The 16971-nt window shown below is 50.6% G+C and overlaps 2 protein-coding genes across 2 annotated transcripts in view; both read left to right on the forward strand.

The window, feature by feature from the left end:
* Window positions 1-4569, forward strand: part of SYT17 (synaptotagmin 17) — a 43699-nt gene extending 39130 nt beyond the window's left edge. The window contains exon 8 of the mRNA XM_054161328.1: window positions 3465-4569. Coding sequence (XP_054017303.1) covers window positions 3465-3661 — 197 coding nt within the window. The 3' untranslated portion in view covers window positions 3662-4569. The remainder of the gene's footprint in view (window positions 1-3464) is intronic.
* Window positions 4570-8898: 4329 nt separating this feature from the next.
* CLEC19A (C-type lectin domain containing 19A) lies at window positions 8899-16679 on the forward strand. Its single transcript, XM_009899134.2, has 5 exons — window positions 8899-9046; window positions 13885-14050; window positions 14525-14618; window positions 15362-15494; window positions 16226-16679. The coding sequence occupies exons 1-5, from the start codon at window positions 8956-8958 to the stop codon at window positions 16303-16305; spliced, it is 564 nt and encodes a 187-aa protein (XP_009897436.1). The 5' UTR covers window positions 8899-8955; the 3' UTR covers window positions 16306-16679.
* The last annotated feature ends 292 nt before the right edge of the window (window positions 16680-16971 follow it).

Raw genomic sequence — 16971 nt, forward strand, 5'->3', positions numbered from 1 at the left:
GCTTCATTAAAATGCACAGGATGCAACGAAATTAGTTTTTAACTAGCTCAAATCCACTTTGGGGACAACTTATTGGAGAGTGGGTGGTGGTGTGCTGTAAATAAACTGATGACAAACTAGTATAAATTGGGTGAGGATGTTGTGTGGGATGCTCTAGCCTGAGTAGGGCAGATGAAAAAGAAGCACCTTCCTTCTCGTTATTTCTCTTCTCCTTGAGTTAAATGGGTTTTAATTGCATTGCAGGTGACTTATGTACATAGCTGAAGAAGAGGTAAACTATTTGTGCTGGAGCTCCCACCCACTCCATCATGCTGAGGTTTCTCTGCCTGTTGTTCCCAGCTGCAGGTGGCAGCAGAAGCCCTGTGTGGCTGTACTTGGCAGCAAAGCATGGCTGTAACTGCTGAGTAACTGCAGGGCATGTCTGGCAGAGGATTTTCAGGGAGTGCAGACACTTTGTGGGCCCAGCTGCACAGGGTGCTTTAGGAGAAAGCTTGTTCCCCACCACAGAAATGGCACTGATAGCTTGAAGTTAGCTTTAGGATGTTTTCTGCATGGGTGTTCCTTCCGGGTCACTTCCAGGCTGCCGGTATGTGCAGTCAAAAGAGGAATTAGTATAGAATCATAGAATGGTTTGGGTTGGAAGAGATCTCCAAAGGTCTGGTCCAACAGTGAGCATGGACATCTCTTCCACTAGATCAGGTTGCTCAGAGACTTGTCAAGCCTGACTTTGTCTCCAGGGATGGGGCCTCAATTACCTCCACGAGCAACCTGTTGCAGTCTTCCACACGCTCCTGGTGCAGAACTTGTTCCTCACATCCAATCTAAATTCCTTCTCTCTTTTTCAAACCACTGCCCCTCATCCTGTCACTACAGGCCTTTGCAAACAGTCCTTCTGCAGCCTTCTTGCAGTTCTCTTCAGGTGCTGGAAAGCCACTATCAGGTCTCCCTTGAGCCTTCTCTTCTCTAGGCTGAACACACCCAGCTCCCTCAGCCCATCCTTGTAGCAGAGGTGTTCCAACCCCCTGATCATCTTTGTGGCCCTCCTCTGGATTTGCTCCATCAGGTCCATATCCTCTCTGTTGAGGGCTCTGGATGCAGTACTACAGGTGAGGTCTCATGAGAGCAGAGTGAAGTGGCAGAATCACCTCTCTCCATCTGTGGCCACACTGCTTTTGCTGCAGCCCAGGCTGCCGTTGGCCTTCGGGGTTGCAAGTGTCCATTGCTGGCTCATGTCCAGCTACAAGGGTGGTTTCTGTGAGAAGCTGCTAGAGGCTTCCTCCATGTCCAATAGAACCAGTGTCAGCTATGTCCAAGACAGACCCACTGCTGGCCAAAGGCAAGCCCATCAGTGATGGTGGTAGCACCTCCAGGGTAATGTATTTAAGAAGGGGCAAAACACTGCTGCACAACAGCACTCAGAAGAGCAGAGAGAGAACATGTGAGAGAAACAACTCTGCAGACAGCAAGGTCGGGGAAGAAGGGGGAGGAGTGAATTTAAGCCTGGGAAGAAGTGCAGGATGCAGGGGAGGTGTTTTTAAGATTTAGGATTATTTCTCATCCTGCTCTGATTTGATTGGTAATAAATTAGTTTCCCAAAGTCAAGTCTGTTTTGCCTGTGATGGCAATTGGTGAGTGATCTTCTCCCTGTCCTTGTCTCAACCCATGAGCCTTTCAGGGTTGTTTCTCTCCCCTGTCCCAGTTGAGGAGGAGAATGACCAAACAGCTTTGTTGGGAACATGGTGTCCAGCCAGGATCAACCCACCATGACTGCATTACTTGTCCTCAAGGATGCAACCCTGTTAATGGACAGAAGTGAACCAAATTTATGTTTAAGCATTTCTATTAGAGATGTTTTTAATTGTTTTTATTAAAGAAGCCTTTCTGCTCCCAAATGAAACTCTCAATAAAGAGCAGCTGCAGAAGCAATTGGTTTGACCTCTGCATCCTTAATTGCTTTTTGCTCTGTATTGGCTTGAAAATGAATGTTGCTATTGTGTAAATTACTGCACTGGTGGAAAAAGAGCTCATGAGAGCAGGTGTGTAGTTTCTGGCAGGAAAATAGGTTTCTTAAATGGAAAGCAGTGTCTACCTGTCCACAACCCAGAGTCTGGGTCAGTCTGAAAACCCCAAATGATAATTACCTCATTTTCTGCTTCTGAGCAGCTCCATGGAGTTACTGGGGTTTTTTTGGTGGCTAAGAGCAGATTTAATCTGAAATCTACTCTAGGGTCCTTTCAAGACTCTGGAAGGGGATGCTCAGACATCAGAGAATACAGCTCAGTCCCCTTGTACCTGGCCTCAGAGTGTGGCACAGCACCCAGCTGCTGTCCTGTGGGCTGGGCCATGGGGACTTCTCCACCACCTCTATTTGTTGTGGAAGAAGCTGAAAGGGAGGAGCAGATGGGAGGGGTGCAGAGTACACAAAAATCCTACATAAAAAAATCAGAGAAGAATTTTCCTTGGGGGGTATTTTTGTGTGGTTTTTAGCACCATATTGGATTTCTCTAGGATAATTAATCATAGCAGGACCTTTAGCATAGTCATGCTAGCTACCCTTGTGATCCATTGCCTCGTAGAAGAACTTGTTAACAACTCTGGCAAGCTGTATATTAGGTGGAGATGGATGGCTTAAAATTCTTCACTGCATCTTCACAAGGTGGCCTTTCTAAATAACACCAGCCTGGCCTCTTGACAGGCTCACTTCCTCAGCAGCCATCACAGAGATGATGGCATCCTCTCCAGATAACTGATGGAGACAAACAGAAGAATTGCAGTAATGTAATTCTGCTTCAAGGCCAGGTTGCATCCTTACTCTGCAAAATCTGCTCTAGTGGAAAGGATCCCTGCCAATAGCAGAGGAGTTGGAACTAAATCATAGAACCACTAAGGTTGGAAAAGACCACCCACCACTTCTTGACTACTGAACCATGGCTTCAAGTGCCACGACCAATACATTTTTGAACACCTCCAGGGACGGTGACTCCACCACCTCCCTGGGCAGCACATTCCAATGGCCAACAACTCTTTCTGTGAACAACTTTCTCTTCACCTCAAGCCTAAGCTTCCCCTGGTGCAGTTTGAGACTGTGTCCTCTTGTTCTGGTGCTGGTTGCCTGGGAGAAGAGACCAACCCCCACTTATCTACAACCTCCCTTCAGGTAGTTGTAGAGAGCAATAAGTTCTCAAGGCCTCTTCCAATCCCAATCGTTCTATAAGTCTACCTTAGCTATTCTTGTTGAATGCCATAGTAACTGTGGGTTTGTGTAGCACAGCTTACCTCTTTCCTTCCAAACTCCTGATTTGGTCCCTCTGATGTTTCTGAGGTGCTGAGCTACCCCAGAGCTGCTGGTGTCTGGCATGTCGTGTGAGGGGGCATTGGCAGGACCCTTGGCTTTCTGGGGGCAGGGCTCTGGGTGGACAACCAATGCTTTTGCCTTGACCAGTCTCTGTCTCTGCTCTCCCCAGTCTATGGGCACAACGTGAAGAGCAGCAATGACTTCATTGGGAGGATTGTGATCGGCCAGTACTCCACGGGTGCCCCTGAGTCCAACCACTGGCGCCGGATGCTCAACGCGCACCGGACGGCTGTGGAGCAGTGGCACAGCCTGCGGTCCCGGGAGGAGTGTGACCGTGTCTCTCCAGCTTCCCTGGAGGTAACATGAGGTGGAGGACCAACAGCAGTCAACCCAAGCAGGCAAATGAGGAGAAAAAGTCCCACTGACCAAAATACCCCAACTCACACCCTCCATGCACCTCACAGCAGCTCTGTTGGTTTGAAGCAGCTGCCGGAACCCTGCTGGCCACGCTGACCCCTGTGAACTGTGTCCCACTGGGTTCTGATCCTTTACTGCTCACACTCAGCACCACTCAGCTGTTTGCATCCTGCCTGGCAGAGCGTGTGGCCGAGCAGCATGGGCTGCACGTGGAGGTGCCATGGGAAACCCCGAGTGGGTGGAGGAGTTTGGAGTTGCCTCCACTGTCCTTGCAGTCCGAATCCATGGCTCATCCTCTCAGAGATATACGTACCTGTGTGCTCTCGTTGGTGAACGTGGTATTTAGGCTAGAATCTTTCTTTCAAACGGTAGAACCTGTGCTGCAGTCGATCCTGGCTCCAGTTTTGTCCTTGTCCTAGTTTCAGCAGAGCTAAGCTGCTGTTAGTCTGTCTGCCTGCGTGTGTGTGTGACGGGGCGCCCGCCGGAGGCGGTGTCACCTCAGCGGCGAGTCCTGCTGCTCCCCAGCAGCCTGCGTGTGCCCAGTAGATGCAGTGATGACGTAGCAGAGTAAACGTTTCCCAGTACCCTTCGTGCCAGGCCAGCCAGCTCGTGTCTCTCCAAACCTGTGTTGTGCAAAAGAAACCTGCCCTGGGGACTTTTGCGCTTCTGAAGACCCAAACCACACAATGTGAATTCTCTCGCAGGCTGCAGTGGCTCTTTCTGTGTTGTCTGTGTTAAGCCAGGTAGTCCTCCAGGTCACCAAGTGAGCTTAGCTGTGGTCGAGCTGTCCTCTTGGTTGCTTCTGTACATTTTACTTTTCCACAGTGTGTTGTCTGGTATGATGATTGATGATGATGATGATGATGCAGATTGTATATTTATTGAAAATAAAATTCTATTTAACTGTGGCATGTAGGCTGAGGTGATGCTTGTTAGCAGAGCTCATCCCTGTCTTGTGCTTTATTGTTTATGGTTGTGGCATGAGAAAAGCCATAACGGTGGCACTTGCTCCCCTGCCCCCTGTGACTGTAGGGATGTTTGGAAATATACTAATGGAGATTGGTCAGGAGAGCAAGCCAGATGTGCTGGTCCCCAGCCAGAGCACACCCAGCACACTGTGGGTCATATATGTCAAAGTCTTTGCACTGGGTGCTGGGTCCTGGCTTTTGCAGGATTTGGCCCCCAGTTGTTATTTTTCTATTGTTCTGTTTATCAGCATTGAGATTGTATAATAATTTGTATCTTGCTTACAACCCATTCAAGAAATCAAAGGAAAAAGACATCCTGAAGAAGGCTGGGCCTGGCCTGTGGCTTTAGAGTCTTTTCCATGTCTTCACGTGGGAGCAGGAAGCATCTGTTCTGTGTTCAGCAGTGCTTATCTGTGTGGGCTGAAAGCCTTGGGGCGTTACGTACGGGTCAGCTCTGCTGCCATGTCAGTGTTGCTGTGATCAAACAGAGGAGGTGGGGATGACCCTGGGTTCTGGCTGAACCCTGCTCCCTAGATCACCTGTGGAATTGCTGGGTGGTAGCCCACTCTCCAGACTGTGGCCCACTCTTCCTCCTTGCACCCTGCGGTGCAGAGCCACCCCGTGGCCATGCTGGTCCACAGGGGTCCCATCCATTGCCTTGTTGAGATTTGAACCAGCCTGCTCTCCATCCACCCTGGCCCAGTCCCTTTTGCTAGAAGCAGGAGAGTTGCCTTAAGCAAAATGAAGGTGGTGTTTGTGGCAGGGACATGGGGCTGGGTGCTGCAGAAAGCTTTACCTTCACCTGTAGTCTTTTGACCTTTAAAACTGGGAGGGCAGGGTGATAACAGTGCAGAGCTAGTATGCTGTGGGGCAGTCATGTTGCTCTCTGTTGATCAAATGAAGTCCAGTAGCAAATCCCCTTAGCTCCTGGGCTTTTAATAGTTTGGGTATTTAAAAAAGAAAACAATACATACATATACCTGTTCCACCTCTGGTTGTTGCTCCAGTTAGGGACAGCTGTAGGTGTGTCAGTCAGGGTGTTTGTGCTCCAGTCTGAAGGTCTGTGTCATACCTCTGATACCAGCATGCCTGCAGCACACCTTTAGTCTGGGATCTGCTGGGGTTTACACTGAGTCATGGGTGTTTCATTGCCTTCTAAGCTCAGAGCATCCCTGCACCTTCTCCATATGACAGCCAAGTCTGATACAGTGACCCTGCCATTGTGGAGGAGGGAATGCAACAAAATACAAGGAGGCAACAAGATTCTGTATCCAGAGCCCACCTCTCAGTGTCTGGGAGAGAGTGGCAGTATAGATGCCCTGCTCCCAAGGCACAGCATGGCCTTGGGCAGAGGATGGCAAAAAAGGGTCTTGGTGACCTCATTGCTAAAACATCATGCTTTGGCTGGGGGTAAACACAGGCAGGAGCTTCCCTTGTTGGTGTGGTTGTGCATGCTTGTGGTGGGTTGTAAATTCCCCCCCAACATTAAATTTACCAGCTCAGCTGGAAGCAAATGAAAGCTGTATTTACAAGCAAGACTACAATCTACAATGAAATGCAATGAATGTGTACAAAATATACAGTATTGACAATATTTACAGGTATTTACAATTAATGTGCAGCTAATAGCTTCTCCCTCCCCCCACCCCCCTTACACTTTTGTACACAAAAGGGACAGGAGAAAGGAGCAGAGAGATATTTTGTTAGACTTAGCCAAAGCAATGCAGCCAAGGTGAAGCAGAAGCAAGTTAATCTCTCTCAGAGTGAAGAAGTGAAAAGAGAGATTGTTTTGCAGACTAGTTTAAGTTCATTGTCTCTTCCAATGGATTGTTTAGAACTACCATTATTTTACTTGTTACATCCAAAAGTGATTTATTTACATTTTACCACTTTCTGTTCAAGATCTGTGGAAAATTTTAAAGGCATAGCCTAAAACTACCACAATGCTCTTCCCTGACACCTGCATGTGGCTCTCTTCTGCTTGCCAGCACAGCTGCTCTGTCTTAGGAGCACAAAGAGATGAGGAGAGCGATTGTTGCAGGGCTGTCCATGGGCATCCACTTCCCCAGCATGTTGTGGGTGGTGGGTTTCAATTGTAACCAGCCTCTCGAGAGCAAGGTGCAGCAAAGTCACAGCAAATCTCTGGTCTTTGGCTTCCTCCTGGTTTCTCTCATCAGTAAATCACAGTGGTGAGGGAGCTCATGGTGTGCTCTGGGCAAATATGTGCTGCAGGAGGCCAATCTCTTCCTATAACTCAAAAAGGCTCAGATAAGGGGCTGTGATTTCAGTAGTCACTGCCATTGATGTTGTTTTCCATGTGAGGTCTGTGGGCAGCGGCATAAGCTCTGGGCATCCACAGAGGCTGACCTGAGACCTGCCCTGTTCTTTGCTCAAGCTCTGGGAATGAAATGTTAACAGAAGGCCCTCTTGCCTGTTAGTCTGTCCTTGCAGCCATGAGGTATCCATTTCACAGGGAGGGGGGTTTCATGTACATATGATACCAATGACTTGAGAGGGAAGCCTGAGGAAAGGTCAGAAAAAGCAGGGTGAGAGCACCCTGAAGAGCTGCTGACTTGGAGGACAGTCAGAAAATGGTGTGGGGAGGGTGGGGGGGGCAGAGCAGAAGGGCTGAATAAATGGGACATGGCTGTGCTCCCAGGGCTGCATCCAGCAGGTAAAACACATCCCATGTTTAGTGGAATCAGAAGATAACACAAAGTGCAGCTGCAGCTCCAGCTGCCTCTGTGTGCATGATGTGCATGTACTTTCCCAGGGAGCAAAGCTGGTGCCCAGCTGCTGTGCTGGGCAAGGAGCCGCCAGCTCGAGGGCAGTGCAGGGGACTTGGGGGTCCTGCCTCCACTGAGGGGATGCTCCTGCACTGGACCTTTAGTTAGACCCTAGTTATTTGGGGTGTGTGCTCCCTCTTGAAGCATGGATGTTTATGTTTTAGAAGCAGATTATTCTCAAAGAGTTTTAGAGAAGTTTGCTGATAATTGCTCATGACACCAGCTTTATCTGGGGCTTGGCACACAGTTAGGTCTGATACATCAGTAGGAGTTTCCTTGAGCCATACAGTTTCAGCTCAATGTATGGAACTGTAAAGGGGGAGGGGCATGGGAGTTTTTTTAAAGGGTTTTATTTAGTGCAAAGAAAACTCAATATATGTGAGTCAATTGAGTGAGTTGCTGCCTGTGGAGTAAGTCTGGGTGCTTTACTGAAAGCTCAGTGTTACCCTAAATTGCTTCTACTTGTATCTGACCAGTAAAAATGGATCAGCCCAACTAAAGTCCAAGAAAGCACTGGATATTGTAATCTGTGGCTGAGACTAAAGGGGGAATGGCACTGCATGTGTCCCTAAGCAGCTCATTCACTTGAGGTGTAAACTGGAAATGGAGCAGGATCACAAAATTGCATAGTAGTTGTATCTGTACTGTTTCCCCCGTGCAACAGCTCTAAAAGGACTTTATACAAGAGCTGTAAACATCTGAAGTTTATTTCCAAGAAGGTTTTGAGAGGAGAGATGCTAGATAATATTGATTGCTGCCCCTTGCTAAAGGCTTTCTGCTCTTCTAGCACTGCATGGACCTGGCAAGCACAAAATGGGGCAGTAACGAGTTAAACGCCACTGCACAAAGCCTTTACAAGACAGTGCTCCCCTACAGCCCTGGGCACCTCTCCACCAGCTCCCCGCAGGCACAGCCTGCCTTACCCAGCTGCCCTGCTGCAGCTTCCCCTGCCTTACCACCTTACCATAGCCCTTGTCTTCCACCTGCCGCCTGTTTGAAGGTGTCATGGATTTAGTTGCAGATTCAACTCAATCCATGATGGAAGGGTTGCTGCCCTTCCACGGCAAGCAGAAGGGGCACGTTTCTTTCAGGCACTCCAAGGTGAAGGTCTGCCCCGAGGTCCCCTCAGTACCTGGCCGCTGATGCCCACCAGCATCTCTGTGGAAGCAACAGATGGGTAGATAAAGGATTTCTTTGCTTGCCTGCAGCCTCCAATGTGTAACAAAAGCTCTCCGAGAGACATGCAGCTTGAGCCAGGCTGCAAGCTCAGGTCTGGGCTCAGGGATGCACCAAGCCTGCCCGGACTCAGCCAGCGGTGGGTGGGAGGCGGGTGTCACTGGAAGAGCTGCTGCTTTTGGGGGAGGGAGCAGCACCGCGCCTATATTCACCTCCTCCTCCACAGCCTCCCTGACACAGCTGGGAGGTCCCGGGCTGAGAAGTGACCTCTGCAACCGGAGCCGGGCGAGCGCCTCGTCCTGCGGCCCTGGCGATGGGCAGCGGCTGGGACGTGTGCGCGCTGCTCGCCGCCGCGCTGCTCGCAGCCCAGGCTTTCCCCCAGACAAACATAAAGATCAGCCAAGGTGAGTGCAAAGCGCCGGTTGTGTCCTGGGGAAGCGGTGGCCTTGAATTGTGCAGGCTCCAGCCGGGAGCGGAGCGTGGGTACCTCCTGCAGGGTCAGCAGCCGGCGGTCCGTGCTCTCCAGCGGCTCCAGCAACCTCTGGTTTCACGTGAAACCAGCTGCTTCACTGCGAGGTTGTGTCAGGAGCACCCCTGCGCTTTCTCTCCCGGGCTGTTGAAGCTGTCTCTGGGCTGGTTTTGTTTCTGTGTTTAGGGGGCTGTGTTTTTGCCTTCGTCAGCCTGTACCTGTGTGTCCTGCCGTCCCTCCTGTGGGTCCAGCGCAGACGGCAGTGGGCACGAACAACAGCATGGGGGCACACAGCCCGGCAGCACAGGCTGAGGCAGCCACCGTGGCTGCCTCTTCATTTATTCACACTTACTGCATTTGAAAAGTGGCCACAAGTAGGATATTCCCCTCTAATTTTCCTCCTCCTTCCCCATCCCCCGAGCTGTTGGTGATGATGACCGCTGCTTGTTACTTAAGTTTCTTGCAAACTTTTTTTGTGGGGCTGGTGCAAGTGAGAGCTGCTGCTCCGAGCTTGTTCATGTTCTGTGAGGGGCTCCTTCGGTACCCTTCAGTGATTTCGGGGGGAGGGAGGTCGTTATGAGCCTGGCTTTCCTGCCAGACGCCTAACTCCTGGCAGCTTCCCCAAAACTAATGAAGGAGGAAAAACCTCTGCAAGATAACGCCCGTTACTGCCGGCTGCAGGAGGGCTGCTGCTGCTGTCTGCCATAGCCTCACAACTCCACACACACCTGGCAGAAGATTTGAAGCTGTAAAACCAGCTCGGTTTTGCTATAGGATTTTAAACCCAAAGCCCTTTGCGGGAGAGGATGGTGCTTCCACTGGTGGTTAATATTTAACTTGTAAATTTGGAACAAGTGCCTTGAACAACACTTCAGAGTGTGTAAAATACTGCCCAGTTATTTAATAAGCTTCACGTGCATCAGTGGTCAACATCCCCTCCAGCTCCATACATTGCTCAGAATAAGGACCAAACCCCCTCCCCTGATCTGGTAGTCTTGAAGGTGGATTCCCTGAGCTATCCCAACATCACACAGCAGCACTGGCTGAGCCCCTGACACATGTCGCTGCCTATCAGACCCTAGTTTTAATACTGCTTCTTTGGATTTATTCAATAAAGAGGATGTGGGCTCATGGATGTGTTGAGATTTGGCTCAGCTGGCACTTTGAACCCTGCTAGCCTCACCACAAGCCACTTTGGGGCTCTCCTGTCCCAGCCCTGTTGTCTTGCCCGTTCCCTATAACTGCTCAGTGCTCCAGCAGTGCCAGCACAGGCTAAAGCCATGGTGGCAGTCCTCCTCATGATCCTGACCTGGTAAGAGGTGACTTGGTGTTGTTGAGCAGCAGAGTGCTTGTTCTGAGCCTCACCTCCTGCTGCCAGCAGGGCAGTGTTCTCCATCCATCACTCAGCACTACAGCCCTCAGGTGGTACCTGCAGAGGGGCTCTGCAGGTAGCTTTGCCCTAAGAAGGACTCAGACATCCATGTGGCAGGGATCTCCTCAGCTCGTCTCTGTTGGCATTAGTTTCAGAGAAGCCTCTTTAGTGTTGGTGGACACCTTCCAAACCCAGCCACTTGCCAAGAGCTGAAGAGGTTCACTTGCCTTTTCAGGTCAGATGGCAGCACTAGCTTATCTCTTTGCCAAGGAGGGTGTTTCAAGACCATGCATTTCTTTGAGGTGTCTCTTAAGATCTCAGCTTTTTTGGAAAGCATCAGCTGTTGATGAAATGGAGCTCTTCAGTGCTCTGTGGCAAGAAGATCATCTGCTGTCTAAAACCCTCTGATGGAGCTACAGCCTCCCAGGAGTCTTCCTTGCATGGAGATTTCCTGCCAGCCTTCTCCTAGCTCTGAACTTCATAACTCAGATCTGTAGACTGCTGGAGGTGTGGAGCACTGCACCTTGGGGCAAAGCTGTTCAGAAAAAGCCTGCTCTTTGCTGGGTGAGTCAGTGGGAGTCACACAGACGATATTTTATCCTTCCCAGAAGCATCCTGGAATAAAAAAAGCCCTGTGAAAGTGGCTGGGATTTTCTCAGTTAATTAGCTCTGATTGGAATGTAGCCACTTGGGGCAGTGAAACTTTTTGGCAGAGCAGTGCCAGTTTCTGCAAGATTTTGACGAGCGATTTTCCGGATGGTTATGCAGTGAGGCTCAGCTAGTAAATAAATAAGAAGGCTCCAGTTTTGTTGGCACTGGTTTAGAGAGCACAAAACTCTTTCTCTCACCTGAAAATTCTTCTTTTTCAGTTTTTCTGAGTTTGTAGCAACCGGTTGGTAGGAATCTTAGCCTCAAGGAAGCCTGGACACTTATTTTTGTGGTGCTGCATTACTTATTTTTGTGGTGCTGCATAAAAACATGAATCTGACCTTAAAATTGCTGCACTGTAAATAAGCAAAAGGAGGAAGGATTCTTCCCATTGCTCTTCACCAGGAATTTGGGGACAAATGGATGAAGTGACATGGAGTCGGCAGGAGTCCCTGTCCTGTGGGTAGTGGCTGTGCTGCTCCTGCATTGTGCAGAGGAGCTGATGCTTCTGGGGGTGATATTTTGCTGGGGTGCTTAATAGAGAAGATGTGGTTTAAATGGCTCCAAAATGCTCCCCCTGCCCCCGTTCAGATCCAAATATCAGCAGCTGCTGGCTTGGGTTATGAGGTTTTCCTGCAGAGCCATGAGCAAGTTCCTATATTCACAACCAGTCATCCCATTTCTTGTGGCCTCCCTGATAAAAGGAGCACCTGAAGACTCGAGATAAAGCAGCATCCCAAACAATTCCTGCCTGTAAAACTGGGAGCAATAGTTCTCCTCCAAAGAGACAGCCAAAGCCTCTGATCCTGACCTAACAGAAAAGATGCTAATTAAACGCTGACCTCCCGTATTTTCCTTTTCGGTATATTTAACCTTAAATTCCTCCAGGCACCTCTGGTTCACTGAAGCTCATCAAATTAATGCTACCTAATGGGAAGCAGCATGGAATAACAAAGAAGGACTGTCTCCATCTCTGACTCAGTTGTGGCTGCTCTGATTTTCACAGGCAATCGGGGTGCTGACGGACCTGGCTCGGAGCCAAGGCACTGGGACGCCACCGCTATTAGCACTTGGGAGCAAAGGGCCCCATTTGCCGGGGATGCTGCTGCGTTAAGCTCTGTGAATTTTGCCACTATGCTGTTAGAGGTGAAGAGTTCGTTGCAGGGATTTCACAGCCTCTACTATAAAATCCCAGCTGCTGAGGAGCTGATGGTGCCTCTCTGCCGCAGTCCCCTGGGGTGTCCTCAGCAGGAGGGAGCAGCAACCCGGTGCCACCACAAGCCAGGACCAGGTCCTAGCCCTATCCTGAGCTGGGGGACATTCCTCATCCATGACCTGGCAGTGAAGCTAAGGCTTTGTCCTGTGTGTTTAACCCCCTACTTCACTTTTGGTGGGGAGAGGGACTCCTGGCCAGCATCACAGTAGAAGAGCTTGGTTGCAGTAAGTCACACCTGGGAGGTGTGACAGAAGGCACCCAGGGGCTGGCTGGTGGCTGTTTGTAAAACACTCAGAGCTCCCCATGTGGAAAGAGCTGATGAGTTATGAAATTATCACCCAGAGCTGCCAGCATTGTCATGGGGAACAGTTCTGCTCCTTGAACATTCCTGCAGCTGCTTTGAATTCACCTCACTTCTCCATTTCCCCATGCTGATGCTGCTGTCACCACTGCCATGACCCAAATGACTGCTGGCAGGGTTTTGCTTTCCTCACCCTTGGGGAAAGCCATGTCCACTAGCCTCTCAATATCATCAACCTGACCTCTCTGGGCTTGAGCCTGTGACCTGCTTGTATAGTTTCACAGCATCTGGTGTCTCCTGTAACTTCTTGCTACCCTCTATTTTGGTATCAGCCCTGACACCCCACAGGGCTGTGAGAAGTGGCTCTGGGGGAGCTGGTGATTCCCCAAGGCTCAAAAACTAGCAGCTAAGGAAGTTGAGCTTACATCCCACAAGACTTGGCGGTCACACAGGTGTTAGTATTGGAGTCTGCTGCGTCCTCTCCATACGTGACAAGGGGAGGCTGTGACATGGAGGAGCCAGAGGGATGTGTTAACCTGCTGCGGTGTTTGCACAGCGGCAACTACAAAGGCCTCACAATGGCCTCTTTTGGGGTGACTTCCCTGCTGTGCTGAAAAGTGGTGAAGGAGAAGGCAGATCGCTGTGGGCCCCAGCTCTTATCTGGCAGCGGGAGGCAGATATGCCGGCACTGCTCCTGGCTATTTATGGGCCAAAATCCAAAGTGTGAGTACGTGCACCCCTGGGGACACAGGGACAGTGAGGAGGAGTGGTTGGAGGGAGGAGGTGCTGGCCTTGCCCAAGGTGAGAGCAGAAGGGTATAGTGCAGCGTGACCCCACAGCCCCCAGCTGTCATCTCCTGTCCCAGCATGGTAGCTCTGGTAGTGGTGACATTGGTGAGAGGAGTCCCTATCACAGCTTCCCCAGAAGCAGAAGTCAGAGCCTTTAGTTGACACACACTTTGCCTAAAAGGATGTTAAACTGGCTTGAAAGGCTCCTCCTGACTTAGGCAGATGCTAAACCTGAGAAACCCACTGCTTTTACAAAATTTGTTCTGGCTTCTGCAAACTTTTGCAAAGCTTCTCCACCGCCTGGTTTGTCCAGGGGTGTTTTTGGTGGTCATTAGCCTGGGTGAGGTGTGGGGAGCAGGGCTGGGTGCTGCTGCCTCCACTGTCTGCTTGGCTGTCCAGCCATGCTGCCTCACCCTCAGCTGCTGGATATCCTTTGCTCTGCCTGCAGCCATGCCAGAGCCTGTCCACGCCTACTCCTGCCCACTCTTCTGGACTGAGTACGAGGGGCATTGCTACCGGTACTTCCCCATCAACAAAACCTGGGCTGAAGCGGACCTCTATTGTGCCGAGTTCTCCATTGGCATCAGATCAGCCAAGCTGGCTTCCATCCACAGGTGAGGGACACAGAAACTTATTATCACACCCTGGGGAAGAAGGAAATGCAAATGAAGCCCCATCCCCACAGCAGAACCTCTACAGCAGCTGCAGGCTTGTGTCCCAGCCTGAGCATCCCTCTGCAGCAGTGACTGGGTCAAGTCTGATGCACTGGGCACACAAAGGCAACGTAAAAAAGCCCTGCCTTTTCCTGGGCTGGTAGGAAGACTACCATAGTAGTCCCCAAGTTCCCCAAACCTGCATCTTTTTGCTCTTGGAAAAGGAGTAGAAATACAAGATGACTACATGAGTTTTCCCTTCCATTCCCTCTCCCCTATCTCTTGCCCACCCCATGCAACTCTTGCACAGCAAGTAATCACCAGCAATTAGAAGAGGGAGATCCATCTGGCCCTGTGGTCAGGCAGATTCTTAGGGGCACGTCTGACCATTGGCCTCACATCACCTCAGTGGCTCTGTGCTGCTCTGTTTGCCAGCTGGGAAGAAAATGTCTTCGTGTATGACCTGGTGAACAGCCGTGTGCCTGGCATCCCCACCGACATCTGGACAGGGCTCAACGACCTGCGGCAGGTGAGAGCTCCACGTGGTCCTGTGGGAAAGGGCTTTGGAAAGTTCCCTTCCTTGGGGTTTCCCCTGGAAAGCCACTTAGGTTTCTTCTCTACTCCTTATAGCCCCATTAATCAGCTGATGCTGTAGGCTCAGTTGTGCAGCACTTGGGGGAAAGTTGTTTTTTCATCCCCTCCCCCCTGCTTATAAAAGGAAAGTGTTTCTAGAATTGATTAACACTTGCTAAGTGTTCACATGGCATTTTAGCAATGGACTAACAGAAAGGGGATTGCACTGCTGGTCCAACGAGAGCAAATAAACTGAAACCGTCTCCAGTGTCAAAACCCTCTCCCGTGTAACACTGCAGCATTTCCAAGCTGTCATGTTGGCAATGCACAGTCTAACATGTAACAGAAAACTCAAGAGGGTGGTCCCATGTCAGCAAATTTTAGTAGGTGTTGGGAAAGGAATGGATAGGAAAAGGGACACAGAATTAGATGGGTGTGTTAAAAAAATATGTGAGTTTAATTTCTGGGCTTTCCCTGGTGCAAAAGCTGTGAATGCTGGCACTTTCCAGGGTAGGTTTTCAGTTGTCAAACCCAAATGTGCCGTTTGACCTTTGCTGAGTTAGTGACAGTCTCTCCCTGTGTCCCTGGCCTGTGTGGCACCTGGGGTGGGGGCCAGGGGCAAAGGTCTGCATGGAAGAGGGGTGCCTGCTGCAAACACAGCTCTGCCATCACGACCGTTCTCCACTCGCCCCATGCCAGGAGGGTCACTTCGAGTGGACGGATGGCTCCTCCTACGACTACCACTACTGGGATGGCAGCCAGCCCGACGACGGGATTCACTCGATCCCCGAGGAGGAGGACTGCGTGCAGATCTGGTACAGGCGCAGCAGCGGTGAGTGCCGCCGGGCGGTGAGGGAACCTTAACGCTTATTTGCATGTCAATAAACGCAATCCACCGCTTTCCTGAGGAGGTTGCTGGCAGGCTGAGGATTCCAGCTTGATTTTTATTATTATTTTCTTTCTTTCTCTGCAGCGAAGGGATGCTTTTTCTCCTTCACCATGTACATACACACACACACTCGCTTTCTCTCTGCTCACGGTCCATCTCCCTCTCCCGTAGCAGAGGCAGCATGGGAGCATCACTGAATTGCTGCATTTAGCCAAAGGTCAAAGCTTCCCATTTCCCCTCCCACACACCGCCCGCAGAGTCACCTCTCAGTCTGCCAGCTTCCCCCTCCCTTTCTCCCTGGAGGTGCCAGGGGCACCTCACTGAAATGGGCCAAGACTCTGCTCGTTCAAAAATCTTACTCCACACCATAACTTCCAGTGAGACCAGCCTGTGGACATACTTTAATGTCCCATCCACCTGTGACCTGGTGATATTTTGTGCTTTATGGGACTGTGTTTGCAGATGTCTCCCTGCTCCCACATTCAGGCTGAGGCCAGGTGTCCTTGCCAGCATCACTGGGATGGGAGTAGTGCAAAGGGGCATGGCTGGAAGCAGCCTGAGGACATCCAGGGAAAGCCTCCTGCAGTGTCAGGAGATCCCAGTCTCAAGGGCAGTGCATGGTTTCTTTCTGAGACCTTTTTTTTGGCTAACACCTTGGGGTTTTTTGGGGGTAGCGCTGCGCTCCTGGAATGACAACGCCTGTGGCAGAGCCTTCCCCTTCGTCTGCAAGATCCCCTCGCTGGCCCTGGACTGAGGCTGCTGGCTCTGCCTCCACCCCTTTCATTTCGGGTCACCTCTCCAGCCGTGCCGGGGAAGAACAGCCAGGACGTGGCACGGGTGATGAGATCCGTGGAGCTGCTCAGCACCCTGACCAGCCTTCAGCTGCAAAACCACTGCTGGCAGTGCCGTGGGGATGACTGCAGCACTCGCCCACCTCATAGGCAAACGGTGCTGAGAGCTGTGCTAAACAGTGAAGGAGCCCCCGAGCCTGCCTTTGGGTGTCAGATCTGCTCTCTCAGTGTATTAGAGGTAACCCATGATTTCACCAATACACTGAAGTGCTAGCACCAAAAATAGCTGTGTGTAGGAAATGATTTTGCCCGTTGATGTGTGGAAAGTGGAGGAAAAGTGTGGTTTTCTGTTAAGTTATACAAAATGTCTCTTGTGTGTTGGTTTTCTCTCTGTTGAAATAAACAGCCAACAGCAGGTGGAGGCTCCTCTGTCTTACTGGCACTTGAGTAGCAGCAAATCCTGATGACAAGGGGTCTTGTGTGAAAGGAACTGGTTTTGGGCAGCCTGTAGCTTTTGATGCAGCCCTGTTTGCTAGGTGAGGTAATGTTCTTTCCTGAGGCCATTGTTGATGTCTTCCTGCTCTGCACTGGCACCACAGAGACACTTTTGTCTTCCAGGTAAATAATCT

The sequence above is a fragment of the Dryobates pubescens genome, chromosome 4, assembly GCF_014839835.1.
Source record: "Dryobates pubescens isolate bDryPub1 chromosome 4, bDryPub1.pri, whole genome shotgun sequence".
NCBI lineage: Eukaryota > Metazoa > Chordata > Aves > Piciformes > Picidae > Dryobates > Dryobates pubescens.